This window comes from Diplodia seriata, assembly GCF_021436955.1.
Source record: "Diplodia seriata strain FDS-637 chromosome Unknown scaffold_4, whole genome shotgun sequence".
Taxonomy (NCBI): Eukaryota; Fungi; Ascomycota; class Dothideomycetes; order Botryosphaeriales; family Botryosphaeriaceae; genus Diplodia; species Diplodia seriata.
Window position 1 is genome coordinate 2811825 of NW_027117311.1, and position 21998 is coordinate 2833822.

At 57.6% G+C, this 21998-nt stretch overlaps 7 protein-coding genes and 1 non-coding gene across 8 annotated transcripts; 5 read left to right on the forward strand and 3 right to left on the reverse strand.

The window, feature by feature from the left end:
- Nucleotides 1-762: 762 nt before the first annotated feature.
- Nucleotides 763-1896, forward strand: SLS55_004725 (uncharacterized protein; the record flags this gene model as incomplete). The annotated part of the gene is made up of 1 exon (XM_066776181.1): nt 763-1896. One exon carries the CDS (start codon nt 763-765, stop codon nt 1894-1896), a length of 1134 nt encoding a protein of 377 aa, XP_066634062.1.
- A 763-nt stretch (nt 1897-2659) lies between these two features.
- SLS55_004726 (uncharacterized protein) lies at nt 2660-4131 on the reverse strand (the record flags this gene model as incomplete). The annotated part of the gene is made up of 4 exons (XM_066776182.1): nt 2660-3010; nt 3063-3599; nt 3668-3790; nt 3976-4131. The coding sequence occupies 4 exons, from the start codon at nt 4129-4131 to the stop codon at nt 2660-2662; spliced, it is 1167 nt and encodes a 388-aa protein (XP_066634063.1).
- A 595-nt stretch (nt 4132-4726) lies between these two features.
- AMT1 (ammonium transporter Amt1) lies at nt 4727-6439 on the reverse strand (the record flags this gene model as incomplete). Its single annotated transcript, XM_066776183.1, has 5 exons — nt 4727-5114; nt 5168-5842; nt 5900-6154; nt 6205-6269; nt 6326-6439. 5 exons carry the CDS (start codon nt 6437-6439, stop codon nt 4727-4729), a joined length of 1497 nt encoding a protein of 498 aa, XP_066634064.1.
- Nucleotides 6440-10695: 4256 nt separating this feature from the next.
- SSK2 (Suppressor of Sensor Kinase (SLN1)) lies at nt 10696-14957 on the forward strand (the record flags this gene model as incomplete). The annotated part of the gene is made up of 3 exons (XM_066776184.1): nt 10696-12620; nt 12668-14367; nt 14416-14957. The coding sequence occupies 3 exons, from the start codon at nt 10696-10698 to the stop codon at nt 14955-14957; spliced, it is 4167 nt and encodes a 1388-aa protein (XP_066634065.1).
- A 602-nt stretch (nt 14958-15559) lies between these two features.
- ARG1 (argininosuccinate synthetase) lies at nt 15560-17052 on the forward strand (the record flags this gene model as incomplete). The annotated part of the gene is made up of 5 exons (XM_066776185.1): nt 15560-15574; nt 15641-15703; nt 15754-15775; nt 15825-16687; nt 16750-17052. The coding sequence occupies 5 exons, from the start codon at nt 15560-15562 to the stop codon at nt 17050-17052; spliced, it is 1266 nt and encodes a 421-aa protein (XP_066634066.1).
- A 676-nt stretch (nt 17053-17728) lies between these two features.
- On the reverse strand, nt 17729-18321 carry SLS55_004730 (uncharacterized protein; the record flags this gene model as incomplete). Its single annotated transcript, XM_066776186.1, has 2 exons — nt 17729-18138; nt 18315-18321. The coding sequence occupies 2 exons, from the start codon at nt 18319-18321 to the stop codon at nt 17729-17731; spliced, it is 417 nt and encodes a 138-aa protein (XP_066634067.1).
- A 301-nt stretch (nt 18322-18622) lies between these two features.
- On the forward strand, nt 18623-21085 carry SHE4 (SWI5-dependent HO expression protein 4; the record flags this gene model as incomplete). Its single annotated transcript, XM_066776187.1, has 1 exon — nt 18623-21085. The coding sequence occupies one exon, from the start codon at nt 18623-18625 to the stop codon at nt 21083-21085; it is 2463 nt and encodes an 820-aa protein (XP_066634068.1).
- A 664-nt stretch (nt 21086-21749) lies between these two features.
- SLS55_004732 lies at nt 21750-21853 on the forward strand. The gene has a single exon. It is a non-coding gene; the product is annotated as a tRNA-Ile (tRNA).
- Nucleotides 21854-21998: the final 145 nt, after the last annotated feature.

A 21998-nucleotide genomic window follows, 5' to 3' on the forward strand; every position in this document is an offset into this window, starting at 1 on the left:
CTTTGCTGCCTATTTTTATCCGATGTGGTGATGCTGTGTTCCTGATACTTAATCGTCCGTAGGTGCTGCTTAGCAAGGCCTTCCCAGGACCACTTGTACCCACAGTAAGGCATCCCTTACCCGGTAAGCCGTTTGCCGCAGTATTAAGCAGTGCCTGCTCCCTCTGCCCTTTGCTTCTGCGTTTGGCCCTTCTTCAGATCCCTTGTCTCCCACATAAAATTTCCTAAAATGGCCGGAACGACTACGACCGCCGATTCTTCCTCAGCGGCCGCTTCCTCGACTGCGGCAGCTGCCTCATCAACTGCATCAGCTTCTGCTTCCGCCTCTGCCTCTGCTTCCGCATCTGCTTCCGCCTCCTCGTCCGCCGCTTCGTCGAGTGCCGCTTCATCATCGACCTCGTCCGCCGCTTCGAGCTCCACTTCCTCTTCGAGCTCAACAACCTCTTCGTCCAGCTCTTCTTCCACTTCCAGCGCTTCGTCGACATCAAGCTCTTCCTCCACAATCAGCGCCAGCGCCAGCGCCAGTGCCACCTCGACTCCGTCATCCGGTGGAGGCACATCAACCACCACCATCGTCTGCGCTAGCATCTTCGGCGTCTTCGCTCTCGCCCTCATCATCTCCCTGATCGGCATCTGCCTGCACAAGCGGCGCCAACGCAAGCAGCGCGCCTCGTTCGACGCCGAAAAAGCAAACCTCAAGCGTAGCTTCTCCCACCACCGGGGCGACTACAAGCGCGTGCGCAGCGTGTCGGATGTCGCCATCATGCAGAGTGTGAGCAGCAACAACAACCCCTACGCCGCGGGGGCCCTGTCGCCACCCGTCACATCCGTCAGCAACAGCCCGCTCGCATCGCCCGTCATCACGCCGCCCGCGCGCGCCGTCGGGTCGCCGCCGACGCGGAACAACACAGATGCCACCCAGTCCTCTTACTACACCACCGAGGAGGGCTCTTCGGACACGACGCCAGACATCAGTGCCTTCACCATCGTCAACCCCTCGAACCGGCCCTCTTCCCACCCCGCCGCGATCCCCACCTCTCCTCCACCACAGTACCAGCAGCAGCAGCAGCAGCAGCAGCAGCAGCAGCAGCAACCACAGCAACAGCCACGGACCGACCCATACAACCAGCCTCTACACCGCGCCCGCGCGACCTCTTCGAGCAGCATTCAACTCTACATCCCCTACTCGCAAACCTCGCCCACCGTCTCCCCCCTCGCCCGCCTCTCGACCTCGACGCTCGTCCCCCTGCAAGTCGAGCGCACGCAGTCGCCCGAGAACCCGACGCAGGGCGTGTCCAGCCTGCAAGGCTCCCTCCACAGCAGCGAATCCTCGTCCAACGGCTCGGGCGTGCGCGACCGGGTCCGCAACAGGCACGCGTCGGCGCCCGTCATGCCGCCGCCCGCCATCATCCTCGAGACGCCGAGTCCCTGCGTGGGCAACGACGAGCGCGACGATGACGCCAACGGAAGCGGCAGCGGCAGCGGCAGCGGTAGCAGCGACGGAAGCGGCGGTAACCGTCGCCTGTCGCCGCCCGCATCGCCCAGCAGCAGCAGCGGCCAACACAGGCAGTCGGCGCTGACGGCGTTGACGGCGGCGGCGGCCTACTCGCCCGCCGGTGCGACCACGGCAGCTGGCGGCGCCGCCGCCGTCGGTAGGAGAGCGCGCAGCGCAAGCGGTAGCTCGCTGCCGCGGTACTACTCTCCCCAGTCGTCGTTCGACGACGTGGCACTCCGGACGGTCGAGGACGTGGGCCCCGAGGGCGAAGCGGATAGCGAGGCGGCGGCGGCGGCAAGAGGACAGCGGCCGGCGAGTACGGCTGAGGTGGCGCCATTGTTTGGCAGTCGGGGGAAGAGGCCAAGGCTGAGCTCTATCGTCAGGAGGAGCTACGGGCCTTGAGCAAAAAAAGCTGTTTGTCTTTTTTTGTTTTCTTTTTCCTTATCTCTTCTGGGATTGCGATGATACGTTCATGTGTTTTCTGTGTTTCTTCATTTTCTTCTTGATGATATTTGGGAGGGAGATACCACGATTGTTCTGTTTCCTTTTTTTTTTTTTTTTTCTTACAGCTTGTCGATACCACGGCGGGTGACAAAAGGGTCGAGAGCCCACCCGCATCTACTTCACAGAGGTTTTACACCATAGTTACATGGGTAGCGTCCTCGGTGGCTCAAATCTTCTCATCTGCTGCGATACCGTCGCGAGCGGCATGAAGACCTTGAGGGAGGAAGAAGAGGCTCTGCAGTGTCAGCTTGGATACCCCCATTAGACGGAATTTGATGAGAACGAGCATGAGAAAGAAATAGAAAGACAATTTTTCTGAAATAGCAGCAGTTGTCCTTATTAGGCTTCTGAAAAGAACCTGGGTATATGCCGCCTCCAAGGACGCTCGCCAATTGTACCTATGCCTCAGTCGCGCCTGGTCTGTGCTAATAACCACTTATGAAAACCCCAAGTTTTCTCTCTCTCTTTTTTTTTTTTAAGCCAGGCCGTGATGATGATTTCTTGAAGCCGCTTTCCATGATATCGGAACCCAAGACTCAGCTCACCCCGAGGCGAGGGTGATAATCGATGGACGCAAGATCCGAATCGGGGTGTCATCTTTTAAGCTTTGTGGGTCTTTTCCAACTGTGGTTAGAAAGGCCCTCGATGAGAGGGATGCCCTCTAATCTTCGCCATTCTTGTCGCTCTCGCCATCGACCGCCTTGGCCAAGGCTCCAGACTGAAGATCCTTGCCGAACTGCTCCAAGCGAGCCTTCTCCTTCTCCTCGTCGTCCCTCTTGGTCCTCTTGAAGAACTCCTTGCCGTCCGCGATGTAAGCCACAATAGAGCGCTTGTCGAACATGCGGCCGTTGAAGGCCTTCACGCACTGCTTGGCCGCGGATTGATCGCTGAACTTGATGCTCACGACGCCCTGAGGTTCTTCGTTGAACACGAAGACCTTCTCAACTTCGCCGAATTTCTCGGCTTCCTCCATGATATCTGTCTGGATATCGTCTTCGGCCTCAGGGTCTTCCTGCAGGATGTTAGCTCTGCGGATGACCTTGCGTTCTCCCCAATGGCCGTACCTCAAGCTCGTGGAGTGTGAACATGTGCTTCAGGACGACAGTCCTCTCCCAGCGCGTGCCAGCACCGTCGGAAGAAGTGGGAAGCGGGTAGTTATCCTCATCACCCCAGTCGGTCAATTTCCTGTCCATCTCCTTCTTCTTAGCCTCGGCCCTCAGCTTGTCCATCTGAGACTTCCTGGGTGGCCTGGGCTGTTTGTCATCGGCCTCGCCAACTTTCTGTTTCTTGAAGGATGAATCCGCAACCTGGACCCTCATATTGCCATTGACGCCTTGCTTGAAGTTGAAGGCTGTGTCATCGAGCATATTGATGACCATCGGGACGGACTCGGGGCGATAGTAGACGATCAGAGCCTCTCCCTTGAAGTTGCCCTGCTCGTCGGTATACATCTTGATCCTCTTCTCCTCGGTATCCTCACTCTCGCGGATGATGCCGTACTTTGAGAAGACTTCATCGATATCTTCGTAGGTAGCATCCAACGGGATGGACGTGACGTAGACCGCGGAGCTGGGCATTTCCTTGGAATTCTTCGACCGAGACTTTCACGACTGTTTTAGCTGCAGGGCAAACCCACTATCAAGCCGGGATGAGGATGGAGTTGTCTTACATCATCGCCTCCGCCGTTCGCCTTCCTCTTTTTGGCCTTGAATTTCTCACTGACATCCTCAGACTCGTCGACGCCAGCGACCTGGTAGGCTTTGCCCTGCTGTTCCAAGAGATCCTTGTCCACCTATTTCCGGAAACCCATCGGTTAATCGATTCGGCCCTCGACAATCTCAAACCGGCAAAGGTGCGCGCTGGGCAGCCCGTTGCAGCCAGAAACCAGAAAAGCCAGAAACGGGTTTGGGCTTCGCGGAGAGGATTTCATTTTCCCCCAGTGTCCGCGGCAGAGGGGGAAGCGGGGCGTCAGCGTACCGTAGGGACCCATCTCTTCAGCCTATCGTCAAACTCCCACTCGTTGCCGTTGGTCTCCTCCAAAATGAACTTATTGTCGGCCTTGGACCAAGAGACGCGGTCGTCCGCATCGAACTCCTCGCGGGTCTTCGGAAAGGCGTTGCGAGTGTTGGCCATTGTCGGTGAGCGGGCGCGGCAGCGCGGAAACGGACGCGATAAGGCTGCAGAGTTGCGCACACAGCCGCGAACTAGACGGTCGGAGCTGGGCTTTCGATGTGACCGTCAAGTGAGGGGTAAGGTGGGCAGATCGTGTTGCGGGTTGGAAATTCGACCGGTGGTGTCTCTGGTGAGGGCGCATGGAGCTCAGTAGCGGAGCTCTTTAGCGCATTACATCACTAGCGGCTTGGCGCGAAAGACGCACGCCCGCCTTTGCTCCACGGCACGTTGCAGAGCACGGGACGCGACCACTATGGTGCCCGCTCATTGGTCATTACGTACTCAATGCATTCCACCAATGCTGGTTTGAGATTATCTACTTTTTACCTCCGCCCAAATGCACGCCAGCGGGAGATCTCTTGCCAAGCATGCAGCCCAAGCAACTACGAGAAAAGAAAATTAAAGGACGACGACACGCTACAGCTTCGTCGGAAGGGTATCGAGCTTACCCAAGACCACCAACTTACGCCCCAGGCTGTTCCAAGTGTATCTACAGCGCAACCTGTGAAGCAAGCCACCGGCACTCAGGCATAATTGACCAATAGAAGAAAAGCATCTAGTGGAGAGGCTGCTGCGAGCCCATCGAGTCATGGTTCTTCTCGTGGCCTTCGTGGCTCGAAGTGCGCACGATTGAGTGATGCGACATGGCGTCGTCGTCCTCAGGGGTCTTGGCCTCACGAGCGAGCTCAACGTAGTCGTACGCGAACTCACCAATTTCGACGTCGTCGATACCAAGAATCTCCTCCTCTTCAGTGGCGCGGAGCCTAAGGGCTGGAATCCAAGTGCCCAAGAAGCCAAGAGCGCCGAGGATGATGCAGGTTCCGCCGAACGAGTAGGCGCCGCCTGCGACAGAGTCGGCAAGCTGGTAGCCCAGCTGGACCCAGTTGTGGTTAAGCCAGCCGCCATCAATTTCAGTAGAACCATCCAGGTGAGCAATGTAGTCACTATAGCTCTATTAGGCTTTTCACAGTATTGGACAAGAGTCGGAGAAACTTACGCAGCAAAGAATGCGGTGAGGATGTTGCCAACGAAACCACCAACGCCATGGACGGCGAAGATGTCAAGTGCGTCGTCGCAGCGGAGGAAGTACTTGAGCTTGGTGGCATAGTTGCAGAAAGCACCGCCGCAGACACCGAAGACGACAGCAGCCCAAGCCGGTACGAAGCCAGATCCGGGGGTGATGGCGACGAGTCCAGCAATAACACCGGAGCAGAAGCCGACAGTCGACCACTTCTTCTCAAGTCTGTAGTCGACCAAGCACCAGGTAATGCCACCAACGCAAGCAGCGAGGTTGGTGACAACGGCGGCCATCACAGCGCGGACGTTAGCAGCACCGGCAGAACCGGCGTTGAAACCAAACCAACCGACCCACAGGAAGACGGTGCCAATGACGATGTGAGTGACGTTGTGGGGGCGGTAGTTGAGCTCCTGGGTGCCGTGGCCGCGCCTCTTGCCCAGCATGTAGGAGTAAGCCAGCGCAGCAGTTCCTGACGCGATGTGAACAGGAGTGCCTCCCGCGAAGTCAATTGAGCCCATGTTCGCAGCCCATCCGGATGGGTTCCAGGTCCAGCAAGCAATGGGGTCATAGATGACCGTCGACCAGATGAACATGTAAATGACGCAGGGGAGCATGCGGCCACGCTCAGCAACAGCACCGACGGCAAGCGCAACACTGCCAACGTTCCGTTATTTTCGACATTGCATAGGAAGTTCGTCAAGTCAGACTTACGTGATAGCGGCGAACATGCCCTGGAAGATGGCAAAGAGGAGGTCCGGAATGGTAGCGGCGGCAACAGAAGGAGCGCCAAGGACGTTTCTGAAACCGATGTTCTCGAGGTTGCCGATGTACTTGCCAGCCGAGTGGGAGAAGGCCAGGGAGTAGCCCCAGAAGAACCACTGGAAAGACACGACGGCCGTCGCCATGACTGAGAGCCAAATCAGGGACAGCGCCGACTTCCTACGAGCAAGGCCCGAGTAGAAGAAGCTGGGCAACAATTAGCGAGACGAAAGCTTGGCATCGAAATGTCTACATACCCGACACCCGGAATCATGAGCAAGACCAGAGCGGTCGAGGTCAAGATCCAGGCAATGTCGCCAGACTATCATGCGCATTAGTGCGGGTGGCTTGCTAGTGGCGTCCGAACGAGAGACTGACCTGGTAGTAGACATTGAAGTCTTCCGTCAAACTGTCGCCGCCGGTGGCCGGGGCATCGGTAGGGAAGGAGGTGAGCGGAACATAGGGCAAGGCGGAGGTCGTAGCGGCCGACATGGTGGATGGTACTGGCGCGTGCCGGTCCAGACGGTTGGGTTACGAGGGGAAAGGGAAGCAGCGACTGCTGGAGGAGCAGGGTGTTGTGGACGTCACGGACGCCGGAGGAGCGGTGGGCAAAAGAGTGGAAGGGTCGGAGGCCGCGACTGGTGTCGAGGAAGCGGCTTTGTGGAGGAGTTAAAGGGCAGGCGTGGACGTGGGCCTTGTCGATCGCGGTAATTCGCTCCGGACCCGCGTTGCGGGAGGCGGCGGAAACACGGTCGGGTAAAGAAGCGAGCTAACGTCGTTGACACGGTCGCGAGGCAAACGCGAGGCCGCAAGTCTTAAGTTGAAAGGTGGTGACCTAGAACTGCGCTGCAGGGCCTCAGCTTCCGCTCATTCCTGGGGGGGACGGACGCACGAACGGGCGCACCGCAGCCACAAGATAAGCAGTGAGCCAATCGCGGGGCCCGCTGCGGCGCAGGTCGTGCGTCCGAGCGTCCGGCCCCCGTGGGATGGCCGATACCTGGGCATGGCCGCAGCCCATTGATTTACAGGCACCAAACCACCACGCTCGATATCGACCCTCGACGACATGCCGCGGCTTAGACATTCGCCCTGTGCTCCGCGCTTCATGGTGCCGAGTGCCGGGTGCCCGCGGCCCCTGCCCGCACCCCCGCGACGAATCTGCCCCGTCGCACTGGACCCGACGCGATGCTGCTGCCGCACTGCACCGGGGCGCGCAGCTGCTGCCGGCGCCGTGGGTTGTGCTGCATCGCCTGCTGCATGCATCCTTCGCCGCAACGCCCGTACTCCGTACCTAGTCCTTATCTCAGCCGACTCCGCGCGGCCAAGACGAACGCCCACGCCGCTCGCTCCGCGCCCTTGCGTTAGGTTGGCCGTTGGAGGCGAGCGCCGTTCCAGGCGTTGTCGCCCTACTGGCAACCGCCGAGCGGCGGGGTCTGAGCGGGTCGTCGGCAGCGTTCCATGCAGCGCGAAGATCATGGGGATCAGGCTGCCAGCTCGCCCGCCTGCAGTCTCTCGTGAGATCTGCCCGCCCGCCCCCATGTCTTGGAAGCCTCTCGTTCCGCCCGTCCCTATAGACTTTCCCTGCGCCTCCAAAACGCCGCCCGTCCCCGGCTGGGACACGCTGAAGCCCTGACGTCTGGGCGCTGCGCGTCTCCACGCGAGTGCTCACTAGCACCCATGGCCGCCTTCTTCGACTGGCAGGGTCCAAAATAACATGTGCCCCTGCATTAGATGCTGCTCTAGCTGATGGCTCGAGTCGCAGGCTCTGTGCCCGTCCTGCTGGCCGGCGCCCGCCGCTTTCTGTGCGTCGGGGACACGCGCCTCTGCACCTCTGCGGCACCACAAATCTCCGCCCAGCCACTGGCGCGATGTGTTGCGACTCTGGTCGAGGGCTTGTCCTGTCTGAGGCTTCTACGCCTTGGTAAGCGAGGGCACAGCTGATAACAGCGGCGACGGTGATTGGCGTGCGCCATGGGAAATAGAGCGATATCCCCCAGTCCGGGGCTTTCCTTGGCTCCAGCTTCTTCTTTGCGATAGTTTCCCGTGGTGCCTCGTGTCCTTCACTTCCGTGCCCCGCTGCTGGCTGAAGTAAATAAATAACTGCACGGGCAAACCATGCTTTTTTCCCGTCGGCAGGCGAGACCGTGCTGCCCCTTCATCAGACGGGTCGTGGGGTCCTCACGCCAGCCGCCGCTGGTGGGAGTGGCACAGCCAGTCGCGCTCCTGCCTTGTCAGCATAGCTTTGGCCCCCCTCCACCGTCGACTGAGAATGCGGATGGGTGCCGGCTGTGCTGACCTTGCAGAAACACCCGTCGCTAGTCCTGCACAAAGGACTGCAGCATGCCATTCGTCAATACACCATCAAGCGTACTTCCCCATCTCTGACCGGAGACACTTTCCAGAGACATGGTCTTTCGCTTTGTCCGATGTCTGTTCTTCGAAGCGGTGAAGGGTATGGAACCGAAGGGGCTGAGGTCGCACAACACTCGCACCTCGATCAGATCCAGCAACACGGCTGCCAAAATGTGGGGCCCCCGTGCAGCAGTGTAGGACAGAAGACTGGGGACTGCAGCCACCCGTCGCGATGCCACCTCTTCCCACCCGTCGGTTGTGTTGGTTGGTTGGGAGAGGTTTCTTCGTTGTGCGTGTACAGGAGTCCCGCCACTCGGTGTGAGCTTCACTTCTAGCGTCTGAGGTCAGCATAACTCCGCGTGGACTCATCACGCCCAAGGCTGTAGCTGGGAGCCATGGGTATTTTCTATATTCGGCGTTGACGGCGTCAGACCCGCCGTAATTGTTCCACGGCGGCCAACTCCCTCGTTGACTTGGAGGCGCTATGCTACGGAGATCCTATTGGGGTATGCTTTGCTGTACGCTGACGCTGTTGCACAAAGAAGCGCCTGCCTGAGGTTTCGCTTGCATATCCGACACTGAACACGGCATTGACGACGACACTGCAGGATGCGGGCCTCGCTGTTGCTGCACCACACGCGACATCTGCCCTGGCATGATGTTGCTCTCTCGCGTTTCCTCTTGCTTTTGTTGCAACCACTAGTAGGTCGGGATTGGAGGTAGCTCAGCCAACTTTCGGGAATGTTCTTCTCATCTATCGGACGTTTGCATGGCACTACCCGTTGCCTAGATGTTTATGACCAGGCTGAAGATGCTCAACTACGCAACTAGACAGCTAGAAGGCTTCAGGCTCCCACGCGTGCACGTGTCCCCCAGGTATTAGGCTACAGTGGGTTGCAAAAGAACTGAGCCCACCACATCTATCTCATCGCAATATTGCACCCAAATCACCTATATGCATATACTTAATACTTGTACTTTCATCCGAACGTTCATGTGCCAACGTAGGAGGGGCTTACTAAAATGACATCTATGTCTGGACTTTTACTTCATACTACCCACGTAGGTGAGTCCAAAATTCGGCATATCCACTGCGAGAAGCCCCTCCTTGTTGATGATGATTAATGCCTCCGACTCTTGTTTTAACTTTATCAGGTAGATAAGGGGGAAAGGCTGTCTGCATGCTAGAGAGTCGTTGGATGAAGATCGGCCAGGTTTCCTAAAGCAGCAAGAGATCCACTCCTTGTCGGGCCAACGGGACAAAGCGGATTCCAGAATAATGCAACTACTAGCGAGAGAACTTTGCTCATGCTCTAACGGGGACACTCATATAACACCACCAGGGGACAGCATGATGCTGTGACGAGTCCCACGCGGGGAATGCAACCCCAGGCTGACTCACGCTGCTCGAGCAACGTTTAGCAAAAGAACATCGCATCTGGTGGGGTTGCTTATAGCGTTTCCCGATGGAGAACGCTTGTGGACCAGAATAGAACCTGTACGCGTCTTCCATACAAGGCTTCCAACGCTTGCCCCGATAGCTTATGGGCACTGGCGAGCCACAGAAGTCAGCCGTGCGCGGCCGGTTCCAGAACCATGGCGGCCGAGGCGCAGTCGGAGGCAATTGCTGCGTTCATGGAAGACATGGCACACGGCATTTTGCCATTCATCCGCATGCTTAAGCTTCCCCACGGTCTCAATGCTCGCCAAGACGATTGCGTATTGCTGGGCGACTTCGCAACAATCACCGAAGGCTCGTCTTTCATGCCGTAGCTACTAGCCGTGTGCGGCTGACTCCACTAGCACGCCGATTCTGCTAGCCGCGAGACACATGGCAAGATCGCGATAGAGGCGTCGGATCGGGGGCGCGGGCGAAGTCGGTGGGAACAAAGGCTAGCCCGACGGGTGGAAGGGCGGTCCCTCGGCGGAGGCTGGGATGCGGATGTTCTCGTGGCAGGCTTCACGGGGCGCCAAAAGCGGACGTTTTTGCTCCTCCCACAGCGGAGGCAGGGGATCCACGTGGGGAGCGGGTCCTCGGACGGTCGAGAATCCCCAGGCGCGGCACGCACCGCAGCTGAGCAGTTCGCGGTGATTTAACGGCGAGTGGGCTGGAAAGGAGCCCCGAGAACCTGCTTTCGCCGGCGCTGCAGCCGGGCACAGACGGGCGCGACGGGATCGCCTGGTTGCGCCGCTTGTTTTGCGTGTTGCCAGTGCGTTCGCATCGCCGGCTGCGTGCTCTCGCGCCCTCTGGCTTTGTTTGAATTAAACAGAAACCTGAGCGTCGCTCCAGGCTCTGTCCGCGCAGCGCACCGCCACACGCCGAGGCTCTGCTCCCGTTCCCGCGCGCCGGAACCTACGCCCAGTGCTGGCTAGCTCCAGGCCGATCGCCTTCACTCATGAGCTCTGGCGAGCCCACCCAACGCGGCGTCCGCTTCACGGAGCCCGAGCATGACAAGAGCCAGCCCTCCGCACCCGACGCCTGTCTAGCAGCCGCTGCTCCTGCCAACCCGACCATGGACGCCCCAGACCTGCCGCGCCACGACTCGTCGACCTCGGGCTCAGGCTCCAGCGGCGAGTCGGACCCAGAGCGCCCAGTCGGCGAGCGCAACGCCTACGACGACGACGACGCCGACGGCCAGTACGAGTTTGCACCCGCCGTGTCCACTACGCCGCGCGATGAGGTCCCGCCCATGGCCGCTGCCGCGCCCTATGGCTACGCTGCCTCTCGCTCGCGAGGAGGCAGCGGCGGCGCCCCGAACGGCGTGGGCGTGTACGATGCCGCGCCTAACGCTCAGCTGCAGCCGCCCGCCATGAACAGTGCCCGCCCTCCTCGCCCGTCCGCCGTCCGTACCCCGTCCAATGCATATGCTCCCCAGCGCCGTCCCCAGCAGTATTCGTTGAACAGCAACGGCGCCCGCCACCGCGCCTCGTCTACGAACCGCGGCAGCCGCCGCAACCCAAATGCCGAATATCGTGCGCAGGAGAAGGCCTATGTCGAGCGTATACGGCAGGACGCGCCGGACAATGATGATTTCTTCAATCCCGACCTGCGCACACCCAGTCTGGGATACAGCACCGAGGACTCCGAGACAGACGACGAGTCACCTTCCACCACCGACTACCTCGAGAACGACCCCTATGACCAGGAGACTCTGCTATACTATGGCAACGACGACCTCGAGCCGTCGGTGGAGGAGCTCAAAATCCCCGAGAATAGGGAAAGGCTAGAGTGGCATTCCATGCTGGCTAGCGTCTTGACGGGCGATGTCGTCAAGCAGGAGAAGAAGCGCCTTATCGGCGGCGGCGAGCAGCAGGGCGACAATACAATCAAAACCGAAATCTGGATGGGCGTTCGAGCGAAGTGCTGCGGACGCACCCTGCAGGCCCAACGGCGACTGATTGACGACGGGCGGTCAAAGGCCAAGACCCTGATTGAGGGAATCATCACCTTTGAAATCAAGGGAGAGGCTGAGGTCGGTCAGACGGCTGCACAGCAGGTTGCGGATATGGTACGGAAGATTGAGAAGTGTGAAAGCCTCTATCCTACTTGGCAAGCACTGGAGCATGCTCAGCCCCGTGCAGCCTCTGCAGCCTTCCGTGAAAGCTGCGATGCTGTCATCTCTTGGCACAACACCACGCAGCTCATTAATACGGAGCTTTCGATTCTAAGGAGCTGGGTCGGCAATGATGAACTGGACTTCTCCAAGAGGAGGGACCGCTTGGAGCGAGACAGCCACCTCACAGACGACTCCTCCTTCATTGATCGGATCCTGAAGGAGGACGGCCTGAAATCCCTTCAGAGCAAAGACAGTCTTCTGGTTGGCTTGAACAATGTGATCAACAAGGCGAAAGCCACGTTGATCGCCAATGCCACGGCCTTCCAGGAACGTCACCTTCCTCCCTATATCGAGGAGCTTCTTACCTTGATCAATTTCCCCTCACGTCTGGTTCAGGAGATTATCCGCATGCGGCTGTCCTACGCTAAGCGCATGAAAGATCCCGCACAGCAAGGTGTAATGATGGCTGAGCAGATGATCGCTCAGTTTCAGATCCTTCTCAAGTTGGCTATTAGGATTAAAGAATCATACACCGTGGTCTCACAATCTGAGCCCGGTTGGGATCCTCCGCCATGCATAGAAGAAAATTTCGATGCCGTCGTGCTGGACGCACTCAAGTTCTACTTCAAGATGCTGAACTGGAAGCTTTCGGCAAACAAGAACACCTTCAAGGAAGCCGAAATCCTGGAGCAGGAATGGGAATTCTCCAAGACCCTTGGGAAGCACTTGGAAGGTGGCGACGTGGAAGTTGCTGAGCAATTTAGGTACGTCTTGCGCGCATCGGGTTCGCTTTTGTACTGATCATTTCCAGTTACCTGACGCAAAAGTCTCTCTCCCGTCTCACTGCACATTTCGAGAAGGAACTGCAGAGGCGTCCAGAGGAAGTCGCCGGAGCCGAGATGGATAAGCGTTACAAACAAATCCTTGATTCCGTCCGTGTCCGTCAAAGGAAACTGTTCCGTTTCTCTAGGATTTTGACCACGCGGTTCGAGAACTCCACTGAGTACAACATCAGCCTCGTTCCCGAACAGGTGCAAGATCTCTTTGAAGCTCTGGAAATGAGCGGACACTTTCTCGTGGAAACACAGACAACGGACAACAAGGGCTTGTACCTCATTGCTTCCCCCGTTTTGATGAACCGAACACAGGATATCCAGTCTCTCCTTGGAACTTGCTACCATACGGACGAGGTTACGGAAGATCCCACCAATCCCTATCTGTTGATCCTTAGGCCAGAAGATCCTCTGCGCTGGCACGGACCTACAATCCAGGCCCAATTTCGGACGCCGCACCTTGATGTGAAGATTGGCCGCATGAGGCTCGTTGCCGATGGCGCACAGACACGTTTGGCTAACGCCAATGCTACCTTCTTGCAGTCGGCTAATGTCGAGCTGACCAAGATCGTGGACCAAAGAGCTAACCTGCCTCGTGTGAACGTGGAGCTGCAGCGCATAAAGAAGGTCGCTTATAAGCTGTCAAACACCATCATGGATAGTGTTGAGATCATCCGGAGGCAAACCTTTGGCCTGGAATGCCAGGAGCTGATTCAAACCTGCTTCGCCTTCGCCACGGAGTTCGGCCAGCGCTCTGTTTACTACATGGACTTTAACCGCCGCGCGCTGAACAACCTCAAACTGACCAGGCTTGCCCTTGACTGGGTAAGCTTCATTTGCGACGACTGCGTGGCATCTGATCGGAAGACGTTCCGATGGGCTGTGGTGGCGCTCGAGTTTGCTATGATGATGACTCGAGGCCAAAATATCCTGTCGCTGAATGAAGAGGAGTATGCTCGGCTGCGTGCAAAGGTTGCTGGATGCATGTCTCTCCTGATTTCTCATTTCGATATCATGGGGGCACGATCGACCATGGCAGCCCAGGCCGAGAAGCAACGCATCGATGCGATGTTGGGCAAGAAGCAATTGGACATCAGTCGCTTAAAGAACGACGAGGAGTCTGCAGAGCTTGTCCGTGAGGGGTGGCTCGAGCAGCTTGCGGAGATCGACGAGATAAGAAAGGCCAAGGAGGCAGAACGACAGGCACTTGGCCGTGTCTTGGAGGACTCGAATGAGGCTGATCGCGCCCTCACGTACCTCTCATCCTCGGCAACCAATGTCACTCTCAGATGGCAGCAGGGCCAGTTCATCGGAGGTGGCACCTTTGGATCAGTCTACGCGGCGATCAACCTCGACTCGAACCACCTGATGGCCGTCAAGGAAATTCGCCTTCAGGACCCCCAACTTATTCCGACGATCGTATCGCAGATCCGCGATGAGATGGGTGTCTTGCAGATGCTCGACCATCCAAATATCGTGTCCTACTACGGCATCGAGCCTCATCGTGACAAGGTCTACATCTTCATGGAATACTGCTCTGGAGGCTCGCTTGCAGGCCTGTTGGAGCATGGCCGCATCGAGGATGAGACGGTCATCATGGTCTACGCTTTGCAGATGTTGGAGGGTCTGGCTTATCTCCATGAAAGCAGCGTTGTGCATCGCGACATCAAGCCAGAGAGTAAGTCGGAACTTCCTTGCGCCACGGACACTTGCTGACAAGTTGCAGATATTCTCCTCGACCACAACGGCGTCATCAAATTTGTCGACTTCGGAGCCGCCAAGGTCATCGCCAAGCAGGGCAAAACGCTGGCTGCAGAGCACGCGGCGACACGCCAAGGCCGGCAGAAGTCAATGACGGGCACGCCCATGTACATGTCGCCCGAAGTGATCAAGGGTGAGAACAAGGGGCGGCTGGGCGCTGTCGACATCTGGTCTCTTGGATGTGTCATTCTCGAGATGGCCACTGGACGACGCCCGTGGGCCAGCCTGGACAACGAATGGGCGATCATGTACAACATTGCCCAGGGCAACCCTCCTCAGCTGCCAACGGGAGATCAGCTGAGCGACTCGGGGATCGACTTCCTCAACGCGTGCTTCGAGCGCGACCCTGGCAGAAGAGCCACGGCGGCGGAGTTGCTGCAGCACCCGTGGATCATGATCCTGCGGAGCCAGCTTTCTCTGGAGCCGCAGACGCCGCAAACACCGCTCAGCGAGACGTCGTCAGGAGCCGGCAGCTTGCATGCGTCACGGCAGAACACCATGTACTAATTTCCGTACTGTTTTCCTCTCCTTAGTCTCGGATCATTGCAGGCCGTTCTTTATTTTCCCACTCTCAAAAGCAAGTACAGCTGTTGTCATTACACGCGGGCATCGTTTGCCGGCGGCCTTTTCTTTGCATATACGATGATTTGCATCAGCGAGGAGTACACTTGGACGGTTTCCAGCACGGCGCCTTTGTTGCATGGGTAGATACTGTACAGTAATTCAATGTGCACACTCGAATAGGAATGGGGCAGATAGGCGTGAACTGTGACTGGAATCGGGCTAGCATGGGCAGGCTGACGGGGACAAGCTGGGGCGGCCGCTGCAGGCCGAAATTTTTTCGGCGCGCATGCGGACGGCGAGCCAGTAAGAATGGCTGCGATGCCGGAGCAACCGCTAAGACCGCGGGGATGCGAGGGCGGTGAGGTCACCCAGGTCCCGCCGATCAGCGCGCGCGATAACAGTCAGTAAATTTCCAGCTCCCAAGGCTGCCCAACACCAACTCATTCCACCTCTCCCAGAGCAATTGGCCTCCTCCGCTGCTGCTCTCTCCGCCGCATCTTCCTTGAGCTCCCTCATCCTCGATTCCATCGCCTACAACCTTCACAATGACCAAGGGAAAGGTAGCAGGCACACTCGGCCCTTTGCGGGGTTTGACTCATTGCAGCTTGTACTGACGGCTGCAACAGGTCTGTCTCGCCTACAGCGGTGGTCTCGACACCAGCTGCATTCTGGCCTACCTGCTCGAGGAGGTGAGTGCTTCTACTGCCCTTGCTGAAGCTCCCGCTGACTGTCGATCCAGGGCTATGAGGTCGTCTGCTTCAGTAAGCCGCAACCCGCGTCAAAGCCCCACATACCGCTAACATCACCCAGTGGCCGATGTTGGCCAGGAGGAGGACTTCGAGGCCGCTAAGGTCAAGGCCAAGCAGATTGGTGCTTCTGCTTGCTACGTTGAGGACCTTCGTCGCGAGTTCGTCGAGGCCCTCTGCTTCCCCGCCATCCAGGCCAACGCCATCTACGAGAACGTCTACCTGCTCGGCACCTCTCTTGCCCGCCCCGTGATTGCCCGTGCTCAGATCGCGGTCGCTCAGAAGGAGGGCTGCTTCGCTGTTTCCCACGGCTGCACTGGCAAGGGCAACGACCAGGTCCGCTTCGAGCTTGCCTTCTACGCTCTCCAGCCCTCCATCAAGGTCATCGCCCCGTGGCGTGACCCCGTCTTCTACAAGCGCTTCGCTGGCCGCAACGATCTGCTCGACTACGCTGCTGAGAAGGGCATCCCCGTCACCAGCACCAAGTCCAAGCCCTGGTCCATGGACGAGAACCTTGCCCACTGCTCGTACGAGGCCGGCATCCTCGAGGACCCCAACACCACTCCTCCCGAGGACATGTGGAAGCTCACCGCCGACCCCACAAAGGCCCCTGAGACTCCCGAGGACTTCACTCTCTTCTTCGAGAAGGGTCTTCCCAAGAAGCTCGTCTACAAGAAGGATGGCAAGGACACTGAGGTTACCGACCCTGTTGAGCTCTTCCTCACTGCGAACACCATTGCTAGGAAGCACGGTGTTGGCAGAATCGACATTGTCGAGAACAGGTTCATCGGTCTCAAGTCCCGTGGCTGCTATGAGACTCCGGGTCTTACCATGCTGAGGGCCGCTCACGTCGATCTCGAGGGTCTCGTCATGGACAGGGAGGTTCGCGCTCTCCGTGACCAGTTCCTCACCTTCAACTACGCCAAGGTAAGATTACATGTGCTTGAAGTACCGAATGTAGCCCTGGGGACTGACTGTAAACCTTTTAGATTCTCTACAACGGTCTCTACTTCTCTCCCGAGCGTGAGTTCCTGGAGGACTCGATCGTTTCCTCGCAGAAGCACGTCAACGGCCAGGTCCGCTGCCGCGCCTACAAGGGCACCTTCAGCGTGCTCGGCCGCTGGTCCGACACGGAGAAGCTGTACGACATGAGCGAGAGCTCCATGGACGAGATTGGTGACTTCGAGCCCAGCGACACCACGGGCTTCATCAGCGTCATGGCCATCCGTCTCAAGAAGTACGGCAACAAGAAGGCCGAGGCTGGCGAGGACCTTGTCAAGCCCATGGTGTAAGAAGATTTTGTTTCAGGAGTTGTTGGGTTGTGTGGTGCACTATAGAACCAAAAATTTCCCGGATGTTTATGTGGATCTGGAGTGTTCGTCAGGCAGGAATTTGTATATCTAGGAAAGGTTATGACAAAATGGATTAATGGTCAATGAGTATCACTGTCGGTGTTGATGGTTTGGTTGTTTCATGCCAGGTTAGAAGATTCGGGCCTTATGTGGAAGCCCTGCCAAGGAGACTCCGTTCTTTCTTTCTACGCGGGAATTACATGCGGACAAGTCCATCCATGTACTGGCTTCAAGACTTACATCTGCGTCCAAACAATGGAGCCAACTACGTATGAGTAAGGTGCAACGTCACCCTCTGTGTTCAGATACTTGAATTGTCACTGTTTGCACATTCAAAGAGCTATTTCCACCCATGGTTCCCATTCAGGGATTTTCTTGAACGTGGGTACCAGCCAGACAAGTCCGCCATCCCAACCGCCCAGATGACCGGAACCAGAGACGCTGACCCCGGCCTGTTCAACCACGCTCTGGAGCTTTGTCTTCTTTTCGTCCGAGATTGGCATGTTACCACTGCAACGTAGTTCTTGTTAGTTCGGGGGCAAGGGACGTATGTTGAAGCAACAAGCTAAGAAAATAAGGAAAGATAAGGAAGAGGAACGGTCCAATGGGTCACGTACTACACCAAGCTGCAATGGGGCCGATAAACGCCGTCCAGCCACGTTTCCACAGCATCCGCAGCCTTGCCCCCCTCGACGCCGTACAGGCGCGAGACGCGGGCGAGCTCGCGCAGGCCGCCTTGTTTGTCCTTGGACACGCGCAGGGTCAGCTTCTGCACGAATTTATCGCCGACGTCCAGCGCCTCGAAGCGCACGCGGACGTCACCGGGGAGACGATGGGCCATCATGCGGTCCAGCCATGCGCGGGCATCGCGCTTTTGCTGCTCCTCGTCTGCGGACTCCGTGAAGGCGTCGAGTTGGACGTCCGCTGTGAGGGTCACGTGGGGGACGAATCTTGGCGGGGGAGGCTGCTCGGTTGGGAACTGGGCGGGGAGGGATTCGGCGATCAGCGCGGAGAGGACGGCGCGGGCTGGAGAAGCGGCAGGGGGGACCAGCCAGAGGGAGAAGCCTGCGGGCGGGGAAATGGTGAATAATAATGCACGTTTGGTGTGATCTCTGGTGATCTTTGGGGCCGGCACCACGGAGAAGGGGAGCTCGGTTGTTTTTACTTGTTTTTTATTTTGTTATTGCTTTGGGTGGACATACCTGGCATGATTTCGAAAGGGACAAGGCCGGGATGTGTGAGGCGTGGGGAATGGGCGGGCAGATTGATGGGGAGAGGGTTAGCTGAGTGACGTACCCGGGGCTGGAGGGGCAACTGGCCTGAGCTGCGCGGAGCTCCCGCTGCTCCTGCGCCCAAGCGCGTGCCACGGCCGAGGCGTGTGACAGCACAAGAACCCTGACTACCTATCCGTCCTGTCGCGTTCTCTCCACGCCGTGCTCCCCATCGCCTCCCTCCCGTCACTAGTGCCTGTTTCGGGGCCCGATGCGTTGGCCCAACGTTGGATCCAGCCATGTCCGACTCCAAGATCTTCGAGCTCATTGAGCAGGCCTCCCGCGAGAGCGAGCGCGGCGCCTACCAGCGCGCTGCTGAACTGCTGAAAGAAGCCTCCTCTATTGATGCCGAGAGCCCGCTCATCAAGGATGAATGGCAACGCCTGCAGCGCGAGGAGAGCCGCGGCCCCTGCGTCCGCCTGGTCAAGAGCTATGTCAACGCCAAGGACGAGGCCGATGGCACCGACGCCGTTCGCGTGGTGGAAAACACGCAGCTCGCCCGCGACGTGGCCGAAGAAGCCATGACCGTTCTGATGGACCTCAGCGGAGAGGACCACCTTGCCGACAGGATAACCGGAGCTCTGCTGAGAACCCAGCTGCACGCCCGCCAGTACCTTGCCACCCAGCTCAAAGACCATCCCCACGTCACCTTCGAGCGCCTGTTCGACCGCGGTGACCAAAGCATTGACGGGCTCTTTGCCGTCCTCCTGGATACGGAATCCTGGACCTTCAAGGAAAAGCGCATCCAAGCCCTGAGGGACATCTTCATGCTGTCCCTGGCCCAGATGATGGAGGCCGGCTTGGCCCATCCCGAGCGTGCAATGAAGGCTATCGCCCGGGCCCTGGCCGCCGAAGCAAACCACCTCAACGGCATCATCGATGCCGACGGCTTCGACGTCATCCTATCTTCCCTGGACATCCGCCAGCCCGTGTCCCTTCGCAGCCAGGCCACCCTGGCAACCGCCAAGCTGCTCGAGCTCTCGCCCGACAACTCGCAGAAGTTGATCACGCGCTACGTCACCCACAAGGTCGCAGCACCCACAACAGATTGCCTGATTCAGGCTTATTCCGCTGCTGCCGCCATTTTCCCTATCGCCCCGGCCCAGGCCTCCTCCCTGTTCTTGACGCAGGGCTTCCTGGAGGCGTATGTAGACACCATTGTTACCCGTGGGAGCCAGAGGCTTGAGCAGGCCGCCTTGGAGCTGTTGAGCGCAGCCTGCATCGAGAAGCACTGTCGGGAGGCCATTAACAAGCACTGTAAAGAGTGGTTGGAGGACCTCTCAAGATCTAGCAGCGACAGGAACAGATCAAACAAGGCTGCGCTCATCCTCGTCAAGATCCACGATACACCAGTCGGTGACGATAGCGCCATGACTTCGGCGTCTGAGGACGAGCATCAGGATGAGCTGGTCTCCAAGTTCAAGAAAGTGGTGCTTGCCTCTGACAACACGGTGAAGCAAGAGTCGGTTGAAGGACTTGCTTACTCGTCGCTGAAGTCGAGGGTCAAAGAAGAGTTGGCACGTGACAAGACCTTCTTAAGAGAACTGGTCAAGGTGATGAGCGGCGACGGAGTCCCCAAACCGCTGATCTTTGGCGGCATAACCATCTTCAGCAACCTCACAACCTACCGCCCTGTTCGGACAGATGAGCAGAAACGTATCTCCCAGCTCAAGGCTTATGCAAATACCAAGAAACCAGCGCCCGAGGATCCGTTAGAAAACGACGCGGTCGTCACCATTCGCTGCGCAAGAGTATTGCAAGCTGGCGTAGTGCCCCTATTGGTAATGGAGTGTAGGAGAGCTTCGCCAAGCGTCTTGTCGCAAGTTCTTCAAATTTTCCTCAATCTTTCCAAGGAGCAGAAGCATCGCGGCACCATGGCGCAGCAAGGTGCGGTCAAGGCGCTGATCCAAATCGCCGAAAGCGTCAACAAGACCGCTGTTCACACACAATCCTCCTACTGCCAGGCCAATCTCCGCACCGCCGCTCACGCTCTCGCCCGCATCCTCATCTCAGTCAACCCTAATCACATCTTCGGAGCCTCCAGCGCCCTACCCATCACCTCCGCCATCCGTCCGCTCGTCCAGCTACTTGAGGACGACCCCACGGCCGATCAGCGTGACCTGCTGCCCGTATTCGAGTCACTCCTCGCGCTAACCAATCTAGCATCTATGGACGATGACGCACGCGCCGGCATCATCAAGCTGGCCTGGACTCGCATTGAAGACCTGCTGCTTGCCAACAACCCGCTCGTGCAGCGTGCGTCCGTCGAGCTGGTGTGCAACCTCATGGCCGGCCCGCAGGGCGTCATGCTATTCGCCGACGGCAGCCCACAGGCGAGCCAACGCCTGCACATTCTACTCGCGCTCTCTGATGTCGAGGATCTTGCTACGCGCCGTGCGGCGGGCGGCGCGCTGGCCATGCTGACGGAGTGCTCTGACGCCGCCGTCGACGCCATTATCAAGCGCGACCGCGGCGTTGAGATCTTACTCGGGCTGGCGGCTGACACGGACAGCGATGAGCTGAGACATAGGGGCGTCGTTTGCATTAAGAACCTGGTAGTGGCGGAGGGCGAGATCGGGGAGAGGGCGAGAGAGAAGGTCAAGGAAGAAGAGGGCGAGGAGCTGCTCAAGCAGATGTTGGTGAAGGAGAAGAGCACACCGATCCTGCAGGAGGGAATAGAGGCCTTGAAGGCGCTTCAGTAGTTTTGACGAGATTTACTTGATGAAGTGATGAGGGCCGCTATCGATCGTACGGATATCAAAGGTATTTTCTTCCTTGAATTCATCTTAAGAAAAAAAGAAAGCAATTGCAAAACTGAAAGCATGTGCTTCATTGCGATATTTGTCAAGGCATCGATTACGACTGGTATTTTTCTCTCTCCTTTTCTCTCCCGTCTGTTCTTCGCTTCGGCGCAAATTTTCTTGCATACGCACTGCTCATGGAGATTTTAACTGTTCTTACGCAAGGTAGTAGACCAAGGCTGTCTTTGAGAGACTTAACGAGTGTGCTTACGCTGTCCTTATCTTTTTGCGAACCAAGTCTGAACCTTACTTGAGGAATTCTTTCCCGTGAGTGCTCTGTGCTCACAGACGATGTTATTTGCACATCTTTGTAACGGGCTTCAGTCGTAGAAATAGTGCCACGGAAAGACGTGAGAAAGGCTCCTCCCCAACGGTCACAGCCCGCAAAGCTTGTCTAGCACATGAAATCCCCAGCCATATCATACAATCCCCTTAGCTATCTTCCGCAGCCGCTTCCGCGAGTTTACCATGAGCTTAACCCATGAACTCAAAGGTTACTCCTACACTTATAGCTTGCAAAATTTTTCACTATCAATTACCAGTTGTCATTGGTACAGCAAAAACAGGTCGCTTAGCTCAGTTGGTTAGAGCGTGGTGCTAATATTGGCAGTCCATCTAGTGGACTAATAGTTAACGCCAAGGTCGCGAGTTCGACCCTCGTAGTGACCATCCTGTTCTTCTTTTGTCCACCAGACTTCCTTTTTGGTTGTTGGCTATGTATGCATGGCGGGCGGTAATATTTTTCTGGGGGGGAGGGGGAAGGGGAAGGAGAAGGGGAGGGGGGAGGTCATGAAGAAATCGTGTAGTGGTGCAT